The 22,906-nt window shown below is 36.4% G+C and overlaps 1 protein-coding gene across 19 annotated transcripts in view; it reads right to left on the reverse strand.

Annotated features, from left to right (window-relative positions):
* LOC109064031 (plectin-like) overlaps positions 1–22,906 on the reverse strand; it is a 93,943-nt gene that overhangs the window by 41,888 nt on the left and 29,149 nt on the right. For 2 of the 19 annotated variants that reach the window (XM_042744948.1, XM_042744945.1), the window contains exon 1: positions 21,322–21,902. The exons of 10 other annotated variants lie outside the window; for them this stretch is intronic. In XM_042744948.1, the coding sequence (XP_042600882.1) occupies positions 21,322–21,367 (46 nt within the window). In that variant the 5' untranslated portion in view covers positions 21,368–21,902. Of the gene's footprint in view, positions 1–1,185; positions 1,701–6,087; positions 7,369–8,136; positions 9,793–21,321; positions 21,903–22,906 lie in introns of those variants that run through there. 7 more of the 19 variants (XM_042744946.1, XM_042744949.1, XM_042744937.1 and 4 more) reach the window with 7 other exon arrangements.

Genomic DNA, 22,906 nt, shown 5'->3' on the forward strand with positions numbered 1-22,906 from the left:
AACATGTGTTTATAGTTAGTGAAACAGCTCTATATATGTGTGTGCACTAAACATGGCCTACACAAGTTGTAAACTGTATTTTATCACTTTTAATGATTCTAATTATAGAGAAAGAGAGAGAGAGAGAGAGAGAGAGAGACTCTCTCTCTCTCTGTGTGTGTGTGTGTGTGTGTTAGTGTGTATTAATATCTTACCTTCATTTATAATACATAACTCAATTATATATACACATTACAGACACATGCACATTATCAAATTAAAATATCAGATAAGTTTTGTGAAAGCAATCATTCAGACACTATTTCTTCAAATAACAATTATATGTGTATATACTGTATATGTATATATATATATATATATATATATATATATATATATATATATATATATATATAGACCTAAATCTACAATTTCCATCTGTTTGATGAAAAGTGACAAATTATAGTATTGTTTTCATTTAAAATACTATTACATTTTAATATAAAAATGATTTTAAAAATATATTAATATATTATACAAATAATATTTGATTTAAAAAATAAATTGTATATATTTATATACTTTACCTTTTTTAACGATTTTAAATTCTGCTCCTCTGATTGGTTAAGCTTGGACTAGCCTAGTTTATTACTCTTACAAAACAGCATAGGTGTTTTATCTCGCTCCGAATGGGTTTCTCCCATTAATGTGCGAAGTGTAAAAAAATAATAATAATAATAAATAAATAAATAAATAAATAAATAAAATAAACTAGTGTAGAGCTGACGTCCAGTTATCTATAGAATGCGCACACATGCAATGCAATACTAGGCTACTGCTCGTGTGATGTCGCTGTAATATTCCACGTATTCGGAGATAAAATAATAATATTTATAAAAATGATTACTTCACCAGGAAATGTTAGAATGACAAAGTTTAAAAATCATGTAAATTACTTAAATGTTATATCAAATAACAGCATGTCAATCTAAAAAAAAAAAAAAAAAAAAAAAAAAAAACACTGTAAAGGACACACGGGACAAGTTAACTCCACAACACCCCTCTCCCTCCCCCTTTAACTAAACAACGCGCGCGCACCCGTGCCCGCCCCGCGCCCACACACACAGTTATCACCCCCCTCGATCGAACTCCTCCTATTCGCCTGGATCACACGCCAAAAACCTGTCTCCGTACACCACCACCTACCTGCGCAGCACATGCGGCTGTATAAATGCGGTCCGACTTCACCGCAGCTCATCTCGTGAATGTAGTTCCCGCGTCCGTAAATCACATCCAGGCTGAATATAGCGAGACACGGCGCAGCTGCCGCAGACATGTCACCCGCGCCAGCCATGATGTTCACAGAGGAAAAACAGTTGCGCTCCCTCTGTGGTTTAATTTAGTTCCCCAAACTCTGTGTCAGCCTCACACGTTTGAAATCATTTGTTTTGGGACTGAAAAGCGAAGGGGCGTCTCACTGGGAAAGCAGCGAAAGCTTTACCTCAATATTAGCCCAACCCATCGCAATGTTTGAAGCTGCGCTCACTCTGCTGCTCCAGCTCCGGGACAAACTCTTCTCCCGGACTGCCATTGAAATGTGATTCCTCCCATATGGGCTATTTGCCACTGTTACTGATTAAGACCAAGTTTTTCTTCTTTTATTCTAAAACATTTAGGATTTATGCGTCTTTTCTCAGATATTGCTTAACGCATGTTCAAACCATGTTTAAGGAGATAAATACACCTAATTAGAAACATATTAAAGAAGTTAAACCTCCACAAGAAGTTCGAAGGCTAAATTCTTATAAAGATGATCACAAAATAGATTGTTTTAATTATAAGACGTTGAATTATACCAAGTTAAAATATTATTTTATCACTTTTAAAACTAAATATTAATAATCACGTGACTTTCTAGTGTTTTGCTTAGTTAGGTGTATATAGGTGTACATATAGGTGACAATTCTAGGAGGACCTGGTCCAGCATACCATAGCTACGGCCCTGGCTAGAGGCACTAAAAACAATTTTTGTAGTGTGAAAAGAACCTCATAAATACTGATGGAAAGACCCTCCTTAATGTCATTGTGAAATTCCAATAGGCTACTGGTGATATATTATTGTTAGGCGACAAATTTACAGCTGCAGTTGTACAGCAATTTAAGACAGTTGAGAGATCAAAAACTAATAGTTGAATCTGATCTTAATTTATCAATTAATTTGATCATAAATCACGTTTAAAGCCAATGTTCTGTAGAGCTGAGACAAAAACAGTGAATAAAATATAAGAAACATTGTGTAATGAAAAAAAAATAGACAATGAAAAGGGGTAATATTCAGAATTCAGAGGAACTTTAACTAATGCTGCTATATACCTTTTTTGTTTAGGAGATTTTTGAAATGTGTTTTAGCTTTGGGAAGTAGTGTGCTTTGATGTTCAAAGAGTGCAGGTAATTCAATATTTGAATAGGTATGCAAACAAAGGCGGTGTTAGTACAGGTGGGACGTATTGAGCTGGCAATGCGCTTGTGAGATGATCTCAGAAAGATGAATTCAGATTTTCACCCATCTATACTTCCAGTTCACAGCATTCACAATGCATTTTTTTTTTCTTCATAAGGGCTTACAAAAGAACTATCTCACCAGGGAATTTCTTCTTTCCCAGCCTCTGGCATCTTCACCGGAGATACTGTTTTCTTTAAATCTACTTATTGTGAAGAGCTACTACCATACAAATACTTGACTTTAAAAGCCAATGAGAATGAATTATTTAATTCATGCATATAATGAATACACATAAATAGGGTGGGTAACAAAACAGACTTTGACTCAAACCAAAGTCCTCAGAATCATGAAGACGACAGTAAATATTGTGATGTTTGTGAGTCATGCGACATAACTTCATTTGAAGGAATTCTTCATAGTTGACTCATTTAGAAAATCTGACTCACTCGCTTTGTACCACATTACATCTGCAACACAGGAAATATAAGCTTTTGTGGTCCTGTGTATTAAAAGCACCACTTTTACGTCAAGAATTCGTACAGTACTATAGTACAAGGTAGGCCAGATAGAATTCAAAAAGTGTTTGAAAAGGAAACTTGTTAAATACAAATGTATTTAAGCTGATGTTAAATGTATCTATAAAATTCCCGGATACTTTTCTGACTGCTTCACAGCTGTTTGACTGCAAGAAAAATATGGTGCTTATCTTCAGAAGAACTATGTGTTGAAAGATATTTGACTGTTTTGATTTTTCTGAAGATTAGGGAAATATTCTATATAATAACTAACTATAATAGCGAGGTGTGGTCAATGGGAACACTACACTGGGCATCATGAAAAGGTCAGCCCCCTCCTAAAGGCTTGCTTAGTACAAAAAAAAACAAAACAAAACAAAACATTGAGACACTGATTGTATAATAAAATAAGCCTCCACGATCACTACCTTATGACCAGGTTTATAAATGTACAAAAGCAATTCTACAAAATAGGACATGCTTGCCTACTTTAAATCTTAAAATCACCTCTGCAAATGATGTTTCAACCACATTAAACCAATTATCTCATGTCCTAAAATAGCCAATAACTAAAATGTTATATACCTGATTGTTCACAGAAACTTTTCAGTTTAATCTATGCACAGTTTTATAAGCATGACAATTTTTGAAGCTTTTGGGAAAAAAGAGCAAACTGCACTTTTTCATTGAAAAAAAAAAAAGGTGTAAATATTAGTTTAAATTAAATTCAATCAAGAAAACATAAAAGTTATTCTCAATGAAGGACCAACCATAAATACAATGATTTAGTATTTTTTAAGAGTGTAATAGTAACTGGACATAAAGGTTAAAGGATTATTATAGATATTTGCTTAGGGATGATATGAGCACAAATCTAATTGCTGACGTGTTTGAAAGCTCATAGTCGAGATCTTCATGTAACTCACTGGTATGAGCGCGGGTGTTTTGGCCGTATCCAGGATACACACATCACTCACAGAAAGTAAACTGTGGTGGCACCATGTGCGCTGCAGAGGAAGAGCGTTCTTAATTTAAACTGGCTATGGTGAATTCCCAACATATCCATCCTTAAACTTGCCGCAGCCAGCTGACAGTCAAATGCAACCTTACACATCTACCCTTTACTATGGCTGGTGCATAGGGCACCGGACATACTAAATGATTCTATTTACACACTGCAACTGAACGACCTTCAGTGATCAAAGAGACCACAGCCGACCTAGATTCAACTGGCACACGACTGAGTCTCTTAAATCGGATACAACCTTTTGTGCAATGCTTATCACCTGCTTCTGAAGTGAAGAGCAAACGCTGGCAAAGTCACCATAGTTCACCTCATAAAACCCCAATCGAGTCAGTACACCCAGAAAAGGAAAACTACATAGTAGTAGAGTTTATATCTTGAACGTACACAGCCTTGAAGTTGGTAAGAGTTTTGATGTTTTTGAAAGTCTCTAAAGGCTGCATTTATTGTACAAGTGAAAACAGTTATACTGTTAACAATGAAAAATAGCAGTTTTCTATTTAAATATATTTTAAAATGTAACTTATGGAAGACCTGAATTTTCAATACTCAAAATACTCAGAAAGAGCTTCACTGAAATATACATTATGGAAAGAAAAACAACTCATAAGATCATGTATTTTCATCAAGGAACTTCTAAAACTAAAACTGCACAACAAACTGGAGTTTCAGGTTTATCTCTTTACGATGAGACCACAGTAACATGCAAGCTAATGAGCGCTGCCCAGGAGTTTCAATGCAATCCAACCTCACCTCCAGCACAACAACCCTCATTTACCAGTCAAACGAGCCCTGAGTACATATCTAACAACCAAGGGCCACACCCAGTCCCGATGGACAGATTAACAACAGAACAATAGTGAATTATGCTGAAAATGTGCCATGCAATTAAACTATTCCCTTAAAGAAACACTCATCTGTTTTACCTCTGCAAAAAAATAGCATGCATTTGTTACTCCACTGGCATCCATATTATTTTAAATAATTACTTATGCATATAAATGCAGTGTTCATATACATGCTTGCCATCTCGTTTAAATAAACTGAATGAAGGATTAAATTTACTTCCTTTGCTGAACAAAACACGGAGGGATTTCAAAAACGCTGCCAATAAAAACAACACATCATCAAAAGCAAGGTCGTCTGAGAATGTTTTGCTCTTGATAACGTGAGACAGTGACATTTTTAGAACTTTTCATTATTATGTAAATAACACACCATTCAACAACACACACAAAAAAAACACAATATGTAAATAATGGCTTATAAATAATTCAGTATTTACTGTAGTTACAAAACCCAGGACTACTGTTTGAAGTGACAGTATCCAAGAACACGCCCCTGGACACTGGTCACCTTTCCACACCTCTATCTATTTAAACAGACTGCCAGATAAAGGGCAGGTTTGAAGGTTAGGTTTAGGGTGTGCGCCTTCAGAAAAATATCCCTGCAACCCTTACAGTATGACTAGATGATAACAGCTTTTTAGCATGTTTTACAGTATAACGCCTTGGGCTAAGCCTGTAAGCACAACTGAAACCAGGTGGCTTCTTCTAGACACTAAGAATAACAATTTGCATTCTCCACATACCAGTAAGACTCTTCTGAACATTAGAAAAACTCTACATCTTTTTCAAGCTGTAGTATGACATTGACATTCATCAAAATAATAATTACGTCAAGTAAAAGGTGCTCAATCCCCGTAACAAAATACAGGTTATACTACAAATGCCTGCCAGAATAGTAAATCGAACCCAAACAAAGTGCTTCAAATGAATGAGCTTCACACCACAGACAACAGCGTACGTCTGCAACTCATCAAAAGTCACAACGTCATCACGCACCGTCCAGATGTAAAGGGTTAACCCTGCAGTTTCAACACAGCAGGAAAAAACAGAGAGAGAGAGAGAGCGAGAGAGAGAGAGAGAGAGGGAGGGAAATTGAGGTTGTTCTGCACATGTGTACAGAGAGAGCAACAGCACGCTGGATAAACGCTGTCCGATACTATCAGAACACTGATACAAAACTTTTTCAAGCTGTAAGTGCATAAATTTGTTTCTTCTTACCTTCGCTGACTTGTCTTCGCTGCATCCATTTCCACACGGCTATCAAGGTTGCCACATGCCCCAAAACCACTAGGGTTGGGAACACAGTTCCAGAAGGATTTGCCGGCATCGGGCCTGGGATACAGTTTGTGAGCTTTGCTCACCGGAGAAAGCCTTGAGGTGAAAGGTGAGGGAGAGGAGGGGGGAGGAGGCTGGGGGGGCTTTAAATGTACCCAACAGAATAGTTTCTCCAACTACGAGTGCTCTAAACGACAGCTGCCCCCCCTCCTTCTGCCCTTTTTTATTTTTTCTCCCCGTCTCTCTCTCTCTCAGTCCGTGACTCAGAGCGCTGGTAAAAACGTTTGAGCTTCCTCCACCTCCCGTCCTCCTTTCACAACCTCTCTCGCCTTGACCAATAGCTCAATTCCTGCGTACTTTTAGTTTTTGCACTCCACTGAAGCATGCTCACTCACTCCAGTTCGTTCTCTGCAGTCTTATGATTCAAAAGAGATCATGTTTCTGCATGGCAACTACAGTTGTTCTATTATAATCCATTATTGGAGTTTTTTCCTGCCCACTCAGGCTCGAGTCTCCATCTCAACTTAATAATACATGAGTGAGGTTTGTTTTTGGGAGTGCACACCCATACAGACATTCATTTGCCCTCAGTGGCTGATAAGAGTCTGTATCTACCAAACTATTACATAACATCTCGTTCCAAGGTTTTTTGGTCTGCAATATGAAAAAAAAGAAAAATTTGTACTGGATTACTGGATTTCGTCTAGTTTACTGTACATGTATAACTGTGTATGACCTATTAGAATGATTTTCTTGTACTTTCTCTGATTCATTATGTAACTACACTGTACTTCCAGCAGAAAATGACTTCCATATGTTTTCCAGCTTCAGCCACATGCTGTAACTTTCCAGACACCCCATGGACTTTCATTTCTAATCAGTGGGAATGCAACAAAATGCCAAGCTGACTGAACAGATGCATTAGACGTCCTACTACAAAGAAAGTCAACATATTATTGCTGAACAAACAAATCTGTTATTAAGGACTGAAAACATGAGAACATGCAGAACCTAGAGCACAATTATCTGCTATTATCTGTAAATTGGTATCTCTGCAAGTGCTGTGCTAAAGGATATTATTCCAAAATGTTTGTTTCCACACAAACTGCTCATGGCACACCCAAAGTCATAAAACACGGACACACACCCACATTGTGCATAATCACATTAAAGAACTGGAGCAATGTACAAAGTAATGACATCAAAAATGAAACTCTCATGAGAACCGCTGTTTTAAAACAGTGATCAACTTGATGATTCATGGCCGTGTGACCAAGCAGGAGGGAGTGTAGTTAAACACTACCGAATAAAGACGCCCCAAATAGAGCTGGCGACACATTAAACGGGACTCATGCTATGCATAGATGAGACGACGAAAGAGTTTAAAAGTAGAAGAGAATCCAGGTCAGGTATGTAGCTATGCAACAACCCTAAGATATGATCACTCACTGGTTGTAAAAACTTACAAGCCAACACACACAGCCTACCAGGAATAATCTTACAGGTTACTGAGAATAAAATAATGGCAGATGAGATAGATAGACATACAGACTGACACACCCATGTCTGCCTATGCAAGTTTACAGAGCTGATCTGGAAATTGCTGAATGGATAGAACCAAAATGGCGTCCTCTACAGGCCACACTCTGACCTCACTTCCTTTAAGTGTGGTACAGTTTCACCTGCCATCTATTTCTTTTGCATGAGGTGAGATATTCAGTAGAGATGGAGCAGCTCACAGGCAGAACTGAATAAAAGATGATACTGAAATTCAAAATTAAACACTATACACTTAGTTTAAGCTTTTAAAATGCAATAATCATATTAAATTGCTATGAACAAATTAAGAATAGCAAATTAAATATCAGACATAAATGAGCCCATGTGCTTCAGCAAAGCCCCCTAAAAAAGGGTCAAATTCAATGCTCATACAGCTTCGATTTATATATAGCCCACAAAAATACTAAGAAAAGGTCTTCAGTTCCAACCTACCATCGGGTCGAGATCGGCAGCAACAGCAGCAGAGGTTCATGTCGAACAAAATTGGCCCTTCTATCGTTCTCAAGCAAAATACTGACACCAACTGCTAATGTAGCACATCTGACCTTAAGACATTGTATGATGATCAAATCCAGAGGGGCGTACAGCAGTCAGAAGCGAGGGGAAAAAAATAGAAAAACATGGAAGGAAACAGGGAGGGAGAATGAGAGAAAAAAAAGAGAGAGAGAAAGGGTAGCGGGTTTTATTCAATCCAAATGTTTTCCGTTGTGGAAACTGCATCCCTGGAACGGTGGTAAAGTTCATTATACACTTAACCTTATAAACACAGCAAACTGACTTCTTTTCTTACTTTTTTGAGAAGTATGTGGAAAAAAGACTATGATGTAAACCCGCATATATAACAAAGATCTCATTGTTGAATGCCTCTGAAGTCATAAAGCAGTGGGCTGTCCTAAAACTGCTAAAATTAGAAAATAAATGGGAACCTCAACTACTGGGTTTGCAAATCTGGACTCCCGAACAACTGCAATTTAAGTCTGCTGGGGTTTGAGAAATAGATTTTAGCAATAAATCCATCTGGGTTTCAAATTCTTAAGGGAGTAGTGGGTGAACCAATAATATTAGCCTTGAGAATAAAGGAAAACAGATGGAAAATGTGGTAATTTTGGTAGCTTTTAACTACATTACTAACACCAGGTACCAACCTATTAGTAAACTCCATTTCTACCTTTTCAAGAAACGCCCTTTAGGACATCTAACAAGGAAAAAACCATTAGCATGCAGATGTAAACTGCAATAAACCAATGATGTGTTTTAGAGAAAGAGATAAACACTCACAATCAGATGCAGTTCTATGTCAGCATAATTAAATGGCACTGATCAAGTTTCAGAAACACAAAAGATGGGCTATTTAAAATTTTCATTTATTTGAGTGTCCCTTTGAATATGTAAATCAAATGTCGCCTACCTTGGCCCTTTTGGATCAAATCCTCCATGTAGGATCTACCATCATCAATCTCCATTATAGCTTGTTTGAAGCAGTTAGCCTGATTTACTAAACTGAAATCACTTAGAGGACGACAGCGTTTTCCTTTTCACCACTCTTACCCCGTTTGTCTTTATTTCACTCAGCAGTCTGCACTAAAGTTGGAAATACAGTTTTTGGTAAGATTGAGCTGGCAACATCTTAATGCGATCGTCAAGACTACAGAAGCAGGCATGTTTCTTGTCCATTCCAAAAAGAGAGAGAGTGGGAAAATGAATGGATGTTAATTGGTCTCAGATCTCCTACTTATTCTGTCATTTATCTGCCTGGGAAAGGAAACTTTTGGAGCAAAGGATGAATGGTTTGTTTTAAAGTGCACCACCCCAGCTGTAAATGCATCTTGGTCCCATGATAATTTATGAATTAAAGGTTTGTCCTAACTTTAAATCTAAAGTTTTTGTAGATATATATATATATAAACAGGAGGTGGCAGTATAGAGTTGAGCAGCTGTCCTTATACTGTGAGAGGGGCGTAGGCTGCATCCTGTGCCTCGACCTATGACCTCTTTGTGCTGTTTAAATCTGAACCAAGATGCCAGAAAACCTTTGCCTTTAAAGTTCTTTGAAAACACTTCAAAAACAAGCACATATAAAAGAAACAGAAGTCTTAATTCCAGGGATTGCATTGCATACAATTCAATTTTGTCCCTTTTTTAAAAAAAATAATAAGGATTGATTTACTATTTGTCCTCTTATAAGCAAACATTTTCCTAACACTCTTTTAGACTTTAGGGAGCCTACAGCACATATCACTTTCAGATAGCTCTGTGGGCGCCTGTCCTTCTGGCCTCATAAATACTCTGTCTGAGTGCGGCATGAAGATTCCAGCAGCCATTTTGCCTCAATTATGGTGTTATTGATTTGCAACAGGCTCTTTTGTGTTTTTTTTTTTGTTTTTTTTTTGGAAATGCAACAAATAGCTCCTTCATTCTTGAACATTAATTTCATAACAGCCCACAAACAGCACAAAAAGAAAAATTCCATCTAAAACAGTTTACTAAGAAAGTTGTACTTTTTGCAACTCCTGAGTCATTATGACGTACAGAAAACAGTAACCTTTACTACCATCAAAGTGCATGAGGAAAGGGAAGAAAGACTGAACAAGCATGATAAGCTCCTCCACATGGGGGTCCCTGCTCTAAAAAGGGCATCACAGAACCCTTTTCTGCAAAGCTCAAGGTCAGACATTTCACATATGGACACAGCATTTCTGAGACACTCTTTTACAGCAGACCCTTTCCATATTAGGCCCATCCGATTTGTTCTAATGATTACAGTAAATAATGTCTGGAATGGGATTTTCAAGGTAATGCTGTCATCTCAACACATCTAGTCTCATGTAGGCTATTTGTGTTTCTGCAAAAATAAGTTAACACATAGATGTTTTGTATGCTTTTTATATTTCACATAACTTTATAAACTGGTTACCCATCATTCAGTTCTTCAGAATAGTAAAACCTGAGGCACATATGTTAAAAGCATAAATGAAAGGGAGGGATCTTCACCTGACCTGCAGTGCTAATGCAACTGGACCTGTTTATCATATCATTCCTTAAACTTTAACAAGAAATAAAGTTTATAAAAAGAATAAAGCAGTAGAAATCATAAATTCCTGCAAACTATATATATATATATATATATATATATATATATATATATTTTTTTTTTTTTTTTTTTTTTTTTTTATCCTAACACTGTGTGGAATATTCTATGTGTTTCATCCATTTCTGATGAGATAAATCCTGTTTAACAAACAGGAAAATGTATTTATGAATGCCACACCCACAAAAAAAATTAATATTTCCTTATTAAATTACCAAAAACAGCACTGCCCCAATAACATCACCTAGTCTTGCCAAAACACAGGCATAATAATGTTGGACTATAACAGCTTTGTGCTAGAACATTTTCATTTTGTTTATTAACAAAAAACAGTTAAAATATAATATAATATAATAATAAAGAAAATATATAAAAACTAAAAATATAATGTATATAAATAATAAGCAATGTTATATTTAAATTACTGATTATATTTAAATAATTGTTAAATTAAAAAGTGTATAAATACTACCATTTATTTTAGTTAGATAGATGAAGAGAAATGTTGAACAGCTGTTTCAAAGGATTCAATTCATGAACCATTGGTTTCGAATGTGGTGTTTCGAAGGCATAATCCATAAATCAACATGATATGGTTTATTTACAGTAATAGGTCACTTAAATATAAGCATGCCCCAGAAGCAGAGGACGTTAATTACAACTCCTTGTGTTTCATAATGCACAATTAAACCTAATGAAAGACAAATGGTGTTAGTGCTGAAAGGACGTTTTTTTGCTTCATCTCCCTTTAGCCGTCGCTATGATACCTACATACACAATCATATGTGCTAATGGATGCTGACGGAAAATACAGCTAGAGTACTAGTCTCTCAAAGGAAGATTTAGACAATGGTGCCTATGTTTGCAGAATCTGGTGATATATATGAGACCTAACTCCAAATGTGTGGAAAGAAACATGGCTTACAGTTCGACCTTAGAAAAAATCCTCATGGAAAAATGACATCAAGCTCTCTTGCACTCAAGCTGAAGTGTCTGTTTCACGTCATACATTTAATACTTTGAATAATAGGTACTATATATATATCATATCAGAAACTGTATATATGGGGTAATAAAAGCTGACTTTAACCAAACCACACACTGCCCTCTGGAGTTTAATGATGGTTATATTTTAAATAATTTTAAGTGCAGAATGAAATAAAGGAATTACTGACATATCCAAATCATCCATCACCCAAGTATGACAGTAATAAATTTAAAAGACACTCTTTCGTGATTTCAAACACAATTTCAAAATTGTCTGAGACACATCTTGTGAGACATCTGCATCTCATAAAGACTGATCTGTACTCCAGTTGCTCCAAACATTTCTATTTATCCGTTGCAGCTTCATTGACAGAGAACAAATTATCACTCACTTCTAAAATCTTACACAAGGTTTATATATGCAATCTGTCTCCCATTTAAATAAGTGTTTCAAGAATTCAACTTTCACAACCTGTTCAGATTTCAGATATTTGGCAAGAAAGCAGCACACACCCTGCAAAAAATTCCAGCGTATGTTGTGTTTTGGATGCTAGTGTGCTGGTATGTCTCCACCAGATACATTTCTAAACCATCAAGACCATATTAGCTGACCACCTTAAATTGCTGCTACAAAAACTTAAATGTACAAGTCTTCATTTGTCAGCTTCAAATCAGCACTATATAGCTTAACAAAAGTAAGTGAAGTGAAAACAGTTAAAGTTTCTCTCAGAAGCCAAGCCACAAATGCGCAAGTCCATCTGTAAGTCATTGCCTGATGCTGAAACAGATTTAGGGTGAAGCTGGGTAAACAAAAACCTTGTTCAGTCTGAACCCCCCTGAAGAGAAGGGGCTTAAATCATGCTGATCTGCAAAGCCTCAACCATGCATATCTCATCAATCAACAACAGCATAAAACAATTAGACACTCTCCATACAAATAACACCATCAATAAGCGGCACTTTGCTGCCATGCATACTTATAGAGATACTGCCCGTCATTTTAGACCTTACACTAATTTGAGCATCTCTCAGACAGTAGCTGTGCCATGGAGTTACAATCACATAGAAGGAGCATTGAAGAAGGCAGTTCATAAAACAAAATGTATGAAAGGATCTCATTGAAAGCCTCTGGCAGATAGAATGTTCCTAAAACTCCAGTTTCCCTTCGCAACTGGCGCCTCACGCATTCCAGCGCTTGGTTTTTATGGGGTGGAATTTATTGCACATGGTTGTTCTCCAAACCATTCAACACACCCCTGCACTCTGACATTATGGGGCAGTGGGAAGGAGCTTAAACATGCGACAATGAGCATGTGAACACAAAGAAACACACATTCACATGCATGGGAACCTAATATAATCTAAGCAGAAGCAGGAAGAGATCCATGGCAACAGGTGAGGATGCAGGAAGGTTTACTGAATGACTAATCAGCCCAATATCCTCATGTGATGGGCGCAATTTTGCCTTGGATGTGAGCGAGGGAGTCAGCACACTGAGCGCCTGCTGGGTGTGGTGAATACTGATCGACTGTCACCACAGCAACCTAAAATGACTCGTACAGACAATGATCAATGACTGAAGGTGTCCATAACAGCAGCCATAGCCAAAAGTGGCAAGGTCACTAGCAACACTGGAAAACAAACCGGCACATTAAGCTAGACTTTTTCCTGGAACAGGCACTTCACTATCTCAAGAAGTAATGTAATACCTTTTTTTCTCTCTCTGAGTTAAACTAAAAATAAAATCGAATAGAAAACACTGGCTCTACATCACAGTATGATACAGTGAGCAGTTTCTATTAGCAAGCTATAGACTAATTTATGTTTTGGAAAAAAAAAATCTTTATAGATTTCCTAATAATATAATTTCAATATTATTGAATTTATAGCGTTTCATTGCTGAGTCATATAATTTATTACACCATTTAGCTATAACTGGATCAAGCACAAGAATTTTTTTTTTAGCAATTAAAAATAGTAGTTCATTCAGTAGTTCATTCTTTCTGCACTATTTGTGCTATGGACATGAATCATATTAGTTTTCTAAGAAATCAGACTTGTAATTTTTGCATAGCAAACCATAACAAAACACGTGGCAAATGGCAACAAAAAAATAAAATAAATGATAGACTTACATTAGAGTACTTGGGCTTTTCTAATCAATAAAAAAAAATCACCAAGCAACATCTTTGCATCCAATCAAACTAAATTTGTGATTATGGATATATGTTGCTTCCTAAACCAATGGCATTTAACCTAGTTTGCACCCAAGATTTAGGACCAATATTTTAGTCAAGCATAGCGGTTTCTTTTTGCGATTTAAACACCTTGCAGTACATAGAAATTTTATGTGTGATATGAATGAGGGGAAAGTTGAGTCAACAGCTCAACAGGATTACAGGTGCCAGTATGAACAACTGTATTATGTTACCAAATTACTAATGTTGGAGCCTTAGAGATATCTTTAAGAAAACTTGACACCGCCAACACAAACCCAAGTACACCAGGAACTTCAAGTAGCTATGAATGCAATGAACAATACAAAATCCATAAAAGCACAATATGTGCCCTCTTTCGGTAACATTAATAACACTCAGACCATTTGGTAACTTGGGTGTGGTTCTTGGGTAAGTGCATCACCAAAAGGCCTATTTACTTCCCTAAAATTTACCAACATGACACCCTGGCAAACTGGAAACTTGGAGGCATGTGATCAGATTTCGTAGCAGCATGTAAAAGCATTTGCGAAAGTGTTGTTCTGCCAATCAGAAATACAACACACTAAACCCCTTACAAAGCATCTAAAGACTGCACAAACGTGCTAACATGCTAAAGACTGTCTATGTGAGTGTATTTTTGCATACACAGACAAGTGCTTAAATTAGGCACAGGGATAATAGTTAAAATCATGGCTGTTGGTTCATGAAGAGGATCCAGTGTGGTGAGATCCTCAGCCGCCCAGTCTCACGAGAACTTCTCTGAATTATTATGTGGTACCACACCACTTTCCAAACCAAGGCTTGGCACTGCCACAGAGCCTTCGGCTTAGTAATTTAACTGCCAATTGAGCTGAATGTCAGTTATATAACAAAATGATGAGGAATTAAAAGCATATGTCCAGGAAAAGTCTAACGTTTCCAGACGAAGTGTGCAAAGGCTCAACAGGAGACGTTTCTGAAGGAGATGTTTACTTATTTTCATTTTCTTTTTATGAAAACCAGGCTTCAGACAGACCAACTAATTTGTTTGGTTGTCTCATAAACGTGATTTCTTTTATTGTCATATCCTGTCTTACCCAAGTTTGCTTTTAAAGAAAATAACTTTTATTCAGCAAGGATTCATTAAATTGATTGAAAGTGACAGTAAAGTCATTGATGATGAAAAAGATTTCTATTTCAAATAAATGTTGTTATTTTGAACTTTCTATTCATCAAAGAATCCTGTAAAAAAAGTTACTGAATCACTGTGAGCATAAAAATATTAAGCAGCACCAACATTGATAACAATAAGAAATCTTATTGGTGTTTCTTGAACACTAAATCAGCATATTAAAATGATTTTTGAAGGATCATGTGACACTGAAGACTAAGTCAGTTTTGCCATCACATAAATTACATTTTAAAAACATATTAAAATAGAATTATAGTGTTATTTTAAAGTGTAATTAATAAATCACTATAATATGCATTTTTCTTTCATCAAATGTAGGCATTGTGAACATTTACATAAAAAAAAAATTGGTGCTGTCAAACGATTAATCGCATCCAAAATAAGAGTTTTTGTTTACATAATGTGTGTTTACTGTGTATATTTATTATGTATATATAACATACAGTCACATACAGCATATATTTTGGAAATATTTACATGCAAATACATTTACATATTTATATTCTTATTTTTATATATATAATATATAAACATAACATATTTTGCTTAAATATATACATGCATGTGTTTGTATTTATATAGACATAATAAATATACACAGCACACACAAATATCATGTAAACAAAAACTTTTATTCTGAATGCGATTAATTGCAATTAATGGTTTGACAGCACTAAAACAAATACACGTTTTTACATTTTTAAGATTAAACATCCCTCTTTTGGCTTTTAAAAACAGTACTATCACGGTAATACTTTAATATATATAATACTATGGTACTAAATGATTACCAAGTTTATGTAGCATAGCATTTACATCCAAAGTACTTCAAAGAATACCATGGTATTTATAACCAGTATTTAATAAAGGTTTTAATTCATATGACTCAAAAAGGTTAAATGTACCCATGTTTTTATCATAACACTCCCTTTGAGGGGGCTAAATCAACGTCTTTCCAGATGAGCAGATGTTTGACATTTGATGCCAAACGTCTTGTTGTCAAACGTCTTGGCTCTTGTTAAACATTTCCTTCCTTACCAGAGAAGACAAGATTCCCACACCTACAGCTCTGAGAGAAACAGCAACTTACCTGAAAAACAAGAGAAAGGTGAACACATTAGCATTAACATTCATGGTTTACACACTTACAGCCTCAGAGGCTAAATGCTTCCCAACCCCAAAATAGTTCTTAGGTGTTTAGCTTGAGTGCTGACGTATAAACTGACGTCTGTTTTTATAGGAAAAGTTGTTAAAGACATCAGACGGGACCTGGCTCCTCCAGTGTGCTAGCTATTAAAAACAGGTAGGGACGAGAACGCAGTTGAAACAAAAGAAAATAAAACTCAGGAAACAGCAGCCATGGCACGGAAGGTTCCCTTGCAGGACGGTAGACACTTTACAACTTTAACCCTTGATTAGACACAATAAACTCCCTACTGGGCCACAGCTGCTCCCATATAGTGTACATTCAGAGCAGGAGCTCCTTGTTATTATTTTTATGTGAGCACCACCTACTGGACATTGCCGGTATGAGATCACAATGATTTTGTAATTACAGTTACCTTAAATGGAAGCAATCTGTAGCAAGCTGACAATATACTGTCAGACTTTATAGTCTAGGATCAGCAAAATCATCTTTTACTGCCCTTTACAGCCTACAAAACACTTTTAATACTGAGAAGATGCTGACAGAGGCCTCCATCACAAGGCTGCCTCTCCAAACACTCCTTTCCATCAGTAACAGTGCTTGTAATGTAGTTTTACTGTAAAGGAGAAATGGGTTGAATTAGATGTAGAATTGAAAGCACGATTATTTTATACGAGTGAAGAGCAAAGAAAAGATTTGATTCAATAACATCAGTTGTTGTGTCGTTTCAAATTTGTATGACTTTCATTGTCCTGTGGAACATGAAAAATCTATACATTTACAACGAGTGGGAACGGGATTTTAAAAAAGGGCTCATAAGCATATGTGAACTATATTTTAAATATTCTGAAGTTGTAGTTTTGTTTGATGAACAGACTAAAATTTAAGTTGGAATTCACTGAAAAGCTTCTTTGTGTACCGCTGTGAACTGGATCAATCATCACGACTCATGAACAAATTATTCAGAATTGTTCGAACTATATTAAAACTTCACTCAGATATTCAAACAGATCTAGAATGATTTATTCATTGGTACTTAATTTTTCAGTTACCTAGTTTAAGCATAGTTTTTCAGTGAATACTAACTTATGTTTTGGCCTGCTCCTCATAAAGTTATCGTATGAGTACAGAAAACTTGGTATACAGTGCCTTTTTGTCAAGTCCTCATTCAACTTTTATGTTCTACAAAGGAAATTAAGTAATTTGGGTTTGGAACAAACAGAAGAAATAAATAATAAAACTCAAACATAATTTGAATTTGAAAAAAAAAGCACCACTTTCCTGCATTTTAAGAAGGGAGTCGCTGGAAATACAGGAATGTCAGAGTACATAATGATTGTAATGTTTGATGAAGTCATGGCACAGCAGCAAAAAAAAAAAAAAAAAAACCTTGAACACATGGACTTTAATGAGAATCATAACTTTATGAGCTCATCAAATCAAACTACCAATAGCATGTCAATGATATGCACAGCTTAGAAAAGCTCAACTAATTAAATAATTGTCAAAAAAAATGTAAGATTCTTCTTTAACATCAGAATCCTTTTTTAAAAAAAAAGTGAATTCTGGTCATTGCATACCAATTACACTGATCTGATATTGTAATCTACTAAATACAACCAGCCATCAGATGTTTCAAGTTTCATAGCGCCTGAAATGTGACACAGCAGGGTGGGGTCTTAGAGAATAGAAAAGACCAGAATGGCTGATGACATCATTATTAATTCCATCAATACAATGATGTGACTCCTTTACTTCCTCCACAGCCTCCACAAGTTTCTCTGATTTCTATGTATTCCATAAGCACAGTCTATGGTATTTTCCTACCTAAAGGAGAATAAACTGCAGACGTAGGCCAGCTGCAGTATAAATCAATATTTGCATTCCCTGATCAAGATCACACCTTTCCACAATAAATTACACACCCATTAACCACAAAATTATCAGTACCAATAGCATTTAGTTCCTCATCTGAGGATTGCGATCTGTGATAGTCACATCAGCCTAGATGATATCCATTTACACTGTTTCAGTAGAGTAGTAGATTGATATTTTTGATGTCGATTTCAGGATATGGTTCAGTGTCCATCGATATGGAGTGCACTGAAGGTCTTGGCAGTGAACATGTTTATTAATCAGGATAATAGAGAAAATATTGCAAATATTGCAATATTCAAGAGATTATATTTTAAAATTAATAAATTTAGTAAGAGTTCATAAATAAAAGTGAAACTACAAAATAGACAATGAAAAAGCAGAAGAGCAGCATCTAAAACACCACATTCTGCTTAAGCAGATACAGTAAAAATAGTGGGGAAAAATGGATAGAATTCCTGAATGCCTGGCAGTTGTGATTGTGCCTGGCCTGTACACATACACACACACACTCTCAGACAACATCCTGAAACAATTAACTCCACACACATGAGGCTACAAAAAAATGCATCTGTTTCCAGAAAGGAAAGCACTATTGTGACTGACAGATTAAAGTAAAGGAGCTTTGGTGAAGACGTGTTTGTATGCATGTAAAGAGGTGAAAGAGAGCAGACAGCCAAAACATAATAAATAAATGCCATCTCTGCACTGCTTTTCTCTGAAGAGGGCAAGATGAAGCCAGGATTTACCATTCAAACTCTTTCCCGAAAGCACATCAATTCAACCTGTTAACTCTTTGTAGAACTATGTCATTTGATCTCCAGGTTCAACAAGATTCCTGCACCAGACATGTTGTCTCTATGGTGCAGCAGTAAAAGAAAACCGTTTAGCAGACATAAAAAGGTTTTCAGAAACAAAAGAGAAAGTAGAAGGCCAAAAGCTCATTAAGAGGAAATCTGGGTCTGGGTCCAGTGCAGCATTAATCTGAGGCAAATCAGGGGGAAAACAGCAGCATTTGGCTGGTCACTGGACACAGCGAAAACAGCAAGAGCTATGATTTCTGTTTTATCTATATTCGTTGTCACATGAACCTTTAAATTAAAAACCATTCTAATATGCTGATTTGGTGCTCAAGAAATTTCTTATCAATGCTGAAAATCCTGCTGCTTAATATTTTTGAAGAAGCTGTGACCTTTTTTTGTATAACTTTTTTTTGCAGAATTCTTAGATAAATAGAAATTTCAAAACAACTTACTTGAAATAGAAATTGTTTGTAACATTAAAAATGTCTTTACTGTCACTTTTGATCAATTTAATGTATTTGTGCTAAGTAAAACTATTAAATTCTTTTAAAAAAATAATATATTTTTAAACCGTAGTGTAAATCTCAAAAGTACAAGCAGTTGTTCAAGCAGCTTTCACTGCCATTGATATTCCTGACAGATAGATCACACCCAACTCTGCTTTAAGACTTTAAGAGTGTGTCCAGCAGAAAGTGACCCCTCAGTGAAGAGGCTGTCAGGCATATTAACTAAGACTCTCTGGACTGTTTGATGGGGTGAGAAGCCTTTGTCTGCCCCTTCAATTGAGAAAACATTCACTCTGCTCAAAACAGCTGAAGGCTCTCTGGATACTTAGCAGTTCCATTGAAACACACTCAAGCTACAGCGAGTGATTCATCAGAATAGACGCATTTAGATCTCAGTTTAGATCACAAATTACTCTCACAGTATAAACTGACACAAACACTCTACTAACCCAGAGCCAGCGGGCCATCCTTACTGTTGAGACCAGTGAAAGCATCTTCTAAACGACTCTTCGCTTTTAGGTGACTCTAAAATCAATAAAGCATAAATATTCTTTAAAAAAAAAAAATAAAAAAAAAAATATATATATATATATATATATATATATATAATTTTTTTTTTTTTTTTTGCTTAAACTCTATTGTGCTAAAGTACTCTTGTGCAAAATAAAATATAAATAAATGACCTGAAAGAAAAATACATTTCTTTTAAGTCACCAACCATCAAAGTACAAAATAATAATGAGAACATAACAATTGTGTGTAACTGGGCTGATATTCAAACCAAACATAGTAGATAATTCTCTATTGGCATGTAGTTGACAGGTTAAGCCTGGTTCTGGTATTGAGTTATGACTCAGCACATTTGCATTTTGAGCCAATATCTTTCCTAATCCATCAACTGCACTTTTACAAAGCAAATGACAAACCACACAAGCTTACACTAATGTTTTGACTTGAGTAGATTCCAAATTTAGTTTAGACAGTCCTTTTAAACCACACGACCAAGCGACAGATCAACAAAACGTTGAGTTCCTACCAAGACACAAAACCACCTCTGCCAGTAACCAAACATCACAAGAGGCCTAATCCCCAGGTATTTAGAGCCGGTCAACTTTTATGCTCCAACAAACAGAACCTTGAATATCAGCAACCAGCATTTTTCAGCCCAAGTCCAACCTGAGGAAGACCTGGGATGCTTTAACTACAAAACTGTCATCACAACTCTATATAACTCAGTTTATACTGTCACTAACATGTTCAAAATCATGTACGAAATGTGAATGCCTATATACAGTATATATAGGTATTTGACACTTCACCCTCTCTCTTCCTCTTTCAAATGTACTCTGCATCAATTAATATTGAATTATATGCAACTATATAATGAAAACACTCAGTGCTGTTTGTAATGACATCAAACTTCCTGGTTCTCTTGTCATTACACACGCTGTGCACCACAGGCGGCTCTGCTACGGGAACGGGAGGGATCCCAGGCCACTGCGCTGCCTGTTACCGTGGTGATGCGGCAGTCAGTGCACCGAACATGCCGCATGGCTGACGCAGAATCCTGCTGCTTCCCAGTGCAGTTAAAAGGAAGCAGCCGAGCTCCAAAACACAGCCGGAGTTCAAGCATGAGGGCCCCCGCACAAAAGACCTGGCCCTTCCCTTCATAATTAACACAGCGAAGTTGAGGCAAAGAGGACACAATGGAATTCAGAACTTTGCCAGCCATTCACACCCTCCTTATAATCCATTTCAAACCCATTAAACGGCTCAATTCACAGCGTTTTCTGCTAAGATTCGATCTGCATTGATAAGTACCTTTGAGAGATGTGATCTCATGTTGGATGGAGCGTGCTGTGTCCATGTCACTGGATTCTGTCAAGCTGTTTTCCTGGGAGCGTGCGTGTGTGTGTGTGTGTGCGCTGCGCAAGGTCAGTCTAGTAAGATTTCATGAGCCACGCTGCTGCAAGACTTCAGAATTTAGTTGTGTCTTCCTCTCGGCTAAGTCTGCAGTGCTGCTTGCTGACTGTGTGCTTTCTCTGTTTTGATCCTCTCTCTCTCTCTCTCGCTCGCTTGCTCACTCACTCCCTCTCTCACACTTGCTCATTCCCTGTTTGCAGGGAAACTGTGATGTGAAAAGTACCCCTCCCTAACTTCTTCCTCCTTCTCCCTCTTTCCTCTAGCCCATCCTATCCCCCGTGGGTCCCACGGGGTGCCTGAGCCAATCAGAAGGCAGGGTTGGTACAAATTGTATCTATTGATTGGACTTTTGAAGGTGGGAGACAGATGCAGATTGTATAAACTAAAAAGAGAAAGATGTAAAATGTGAAATGCAAAAGAAAGAGGATGAGAATTTAAAAGACAAGGATAGAATCTATACAAGAAAGTGAAACTGAGAGAAATGCACTCTGGGACCTTGGTCTTCTCTGTCTTTCCCTGTAATTTATCTAACCACTGATTTTTTTTTTAGCTTGGTGTCTTTAACAGGATGCCTGGAAATGCTTTCCATTAAAACTATTTACAACCTGTCAGTTTTTAGCTAAATGCACACACAGATTCTCTTTAATGACTCATCTAGTCTCCATATTTTCTATCTGATTCTATAATTCAGTATGACAGCAGGAGTGTCCAATGAAAACATGCTAAAACTGCACAAAGTGCACATACAAAAGAATCATTCTCACAAACTTGCTCTTGTGGTCTGGACTTAGATTCATATTTTTAGCATTTTCCAGTGCAAAATAACTATTTTATCTATGAATACATCCCGTAGATGGATTTTTACAAAAAGCAAAGTGTTAAAAACAAAACAACAAAATAAAACATAAAATATAAATCACAAAACACAAAAAACAAATGTAAGAATATAAATGTGAGAATAACTGCTCATTAACATATGAAATGTGAATAGCTTCTTCTGTGTTTATGTATGTGCGTCAGTTGAAAATTAAGGTGTGATATTAAAATCATTGTTGACATGTAAACACATGCACAAACAGATGAGCTAAGATCTAAAGCTGAGAGTGAGAAAGCTTTCCAAACATTACGTGACATGATCCCAATGATAAACAACAACAACAATCTCATTGCATGCTCTATTTTTCATAATGAATGAATAAAGCAATGGCAAAGCATCACAAACATAATTCAGCACATCTACAGTGACTCAGCAAAGAATGAAATAGGTCCACAATACTTGCAATTAATGCTTCTGCAACGAAAAGTCTACTTTATAGTTATGCAGCAAAAAACAGACTCACACTAGACACACCAATGACATCATCAGATCACTTAATCTTTTGCCAAAACATTGTTTGATTTTGTCATCAGACTGTGTTGTTGTAATAACTGATGTGTGTGCACAATCAAAGCCAGGACACAGGCTCTTCTCGGGGGTAAAACA

The sequence above is a fragment of the Cyprinus carpio genome, chromosome B19, assembly GCF_018340385.1.
Source record: "Cyprinus carpio isolate SPL01 chromosome B19, ASM1834038v1, whole genome shotgun sequence".
In the NCBI taxonomy this organism is placed as follows: Eukaryota; Metazoa; Chordata; class Actinopteri; order Cypriniformes; family Cyprinidae; genus Cyprinus; species Cyprinus carpio.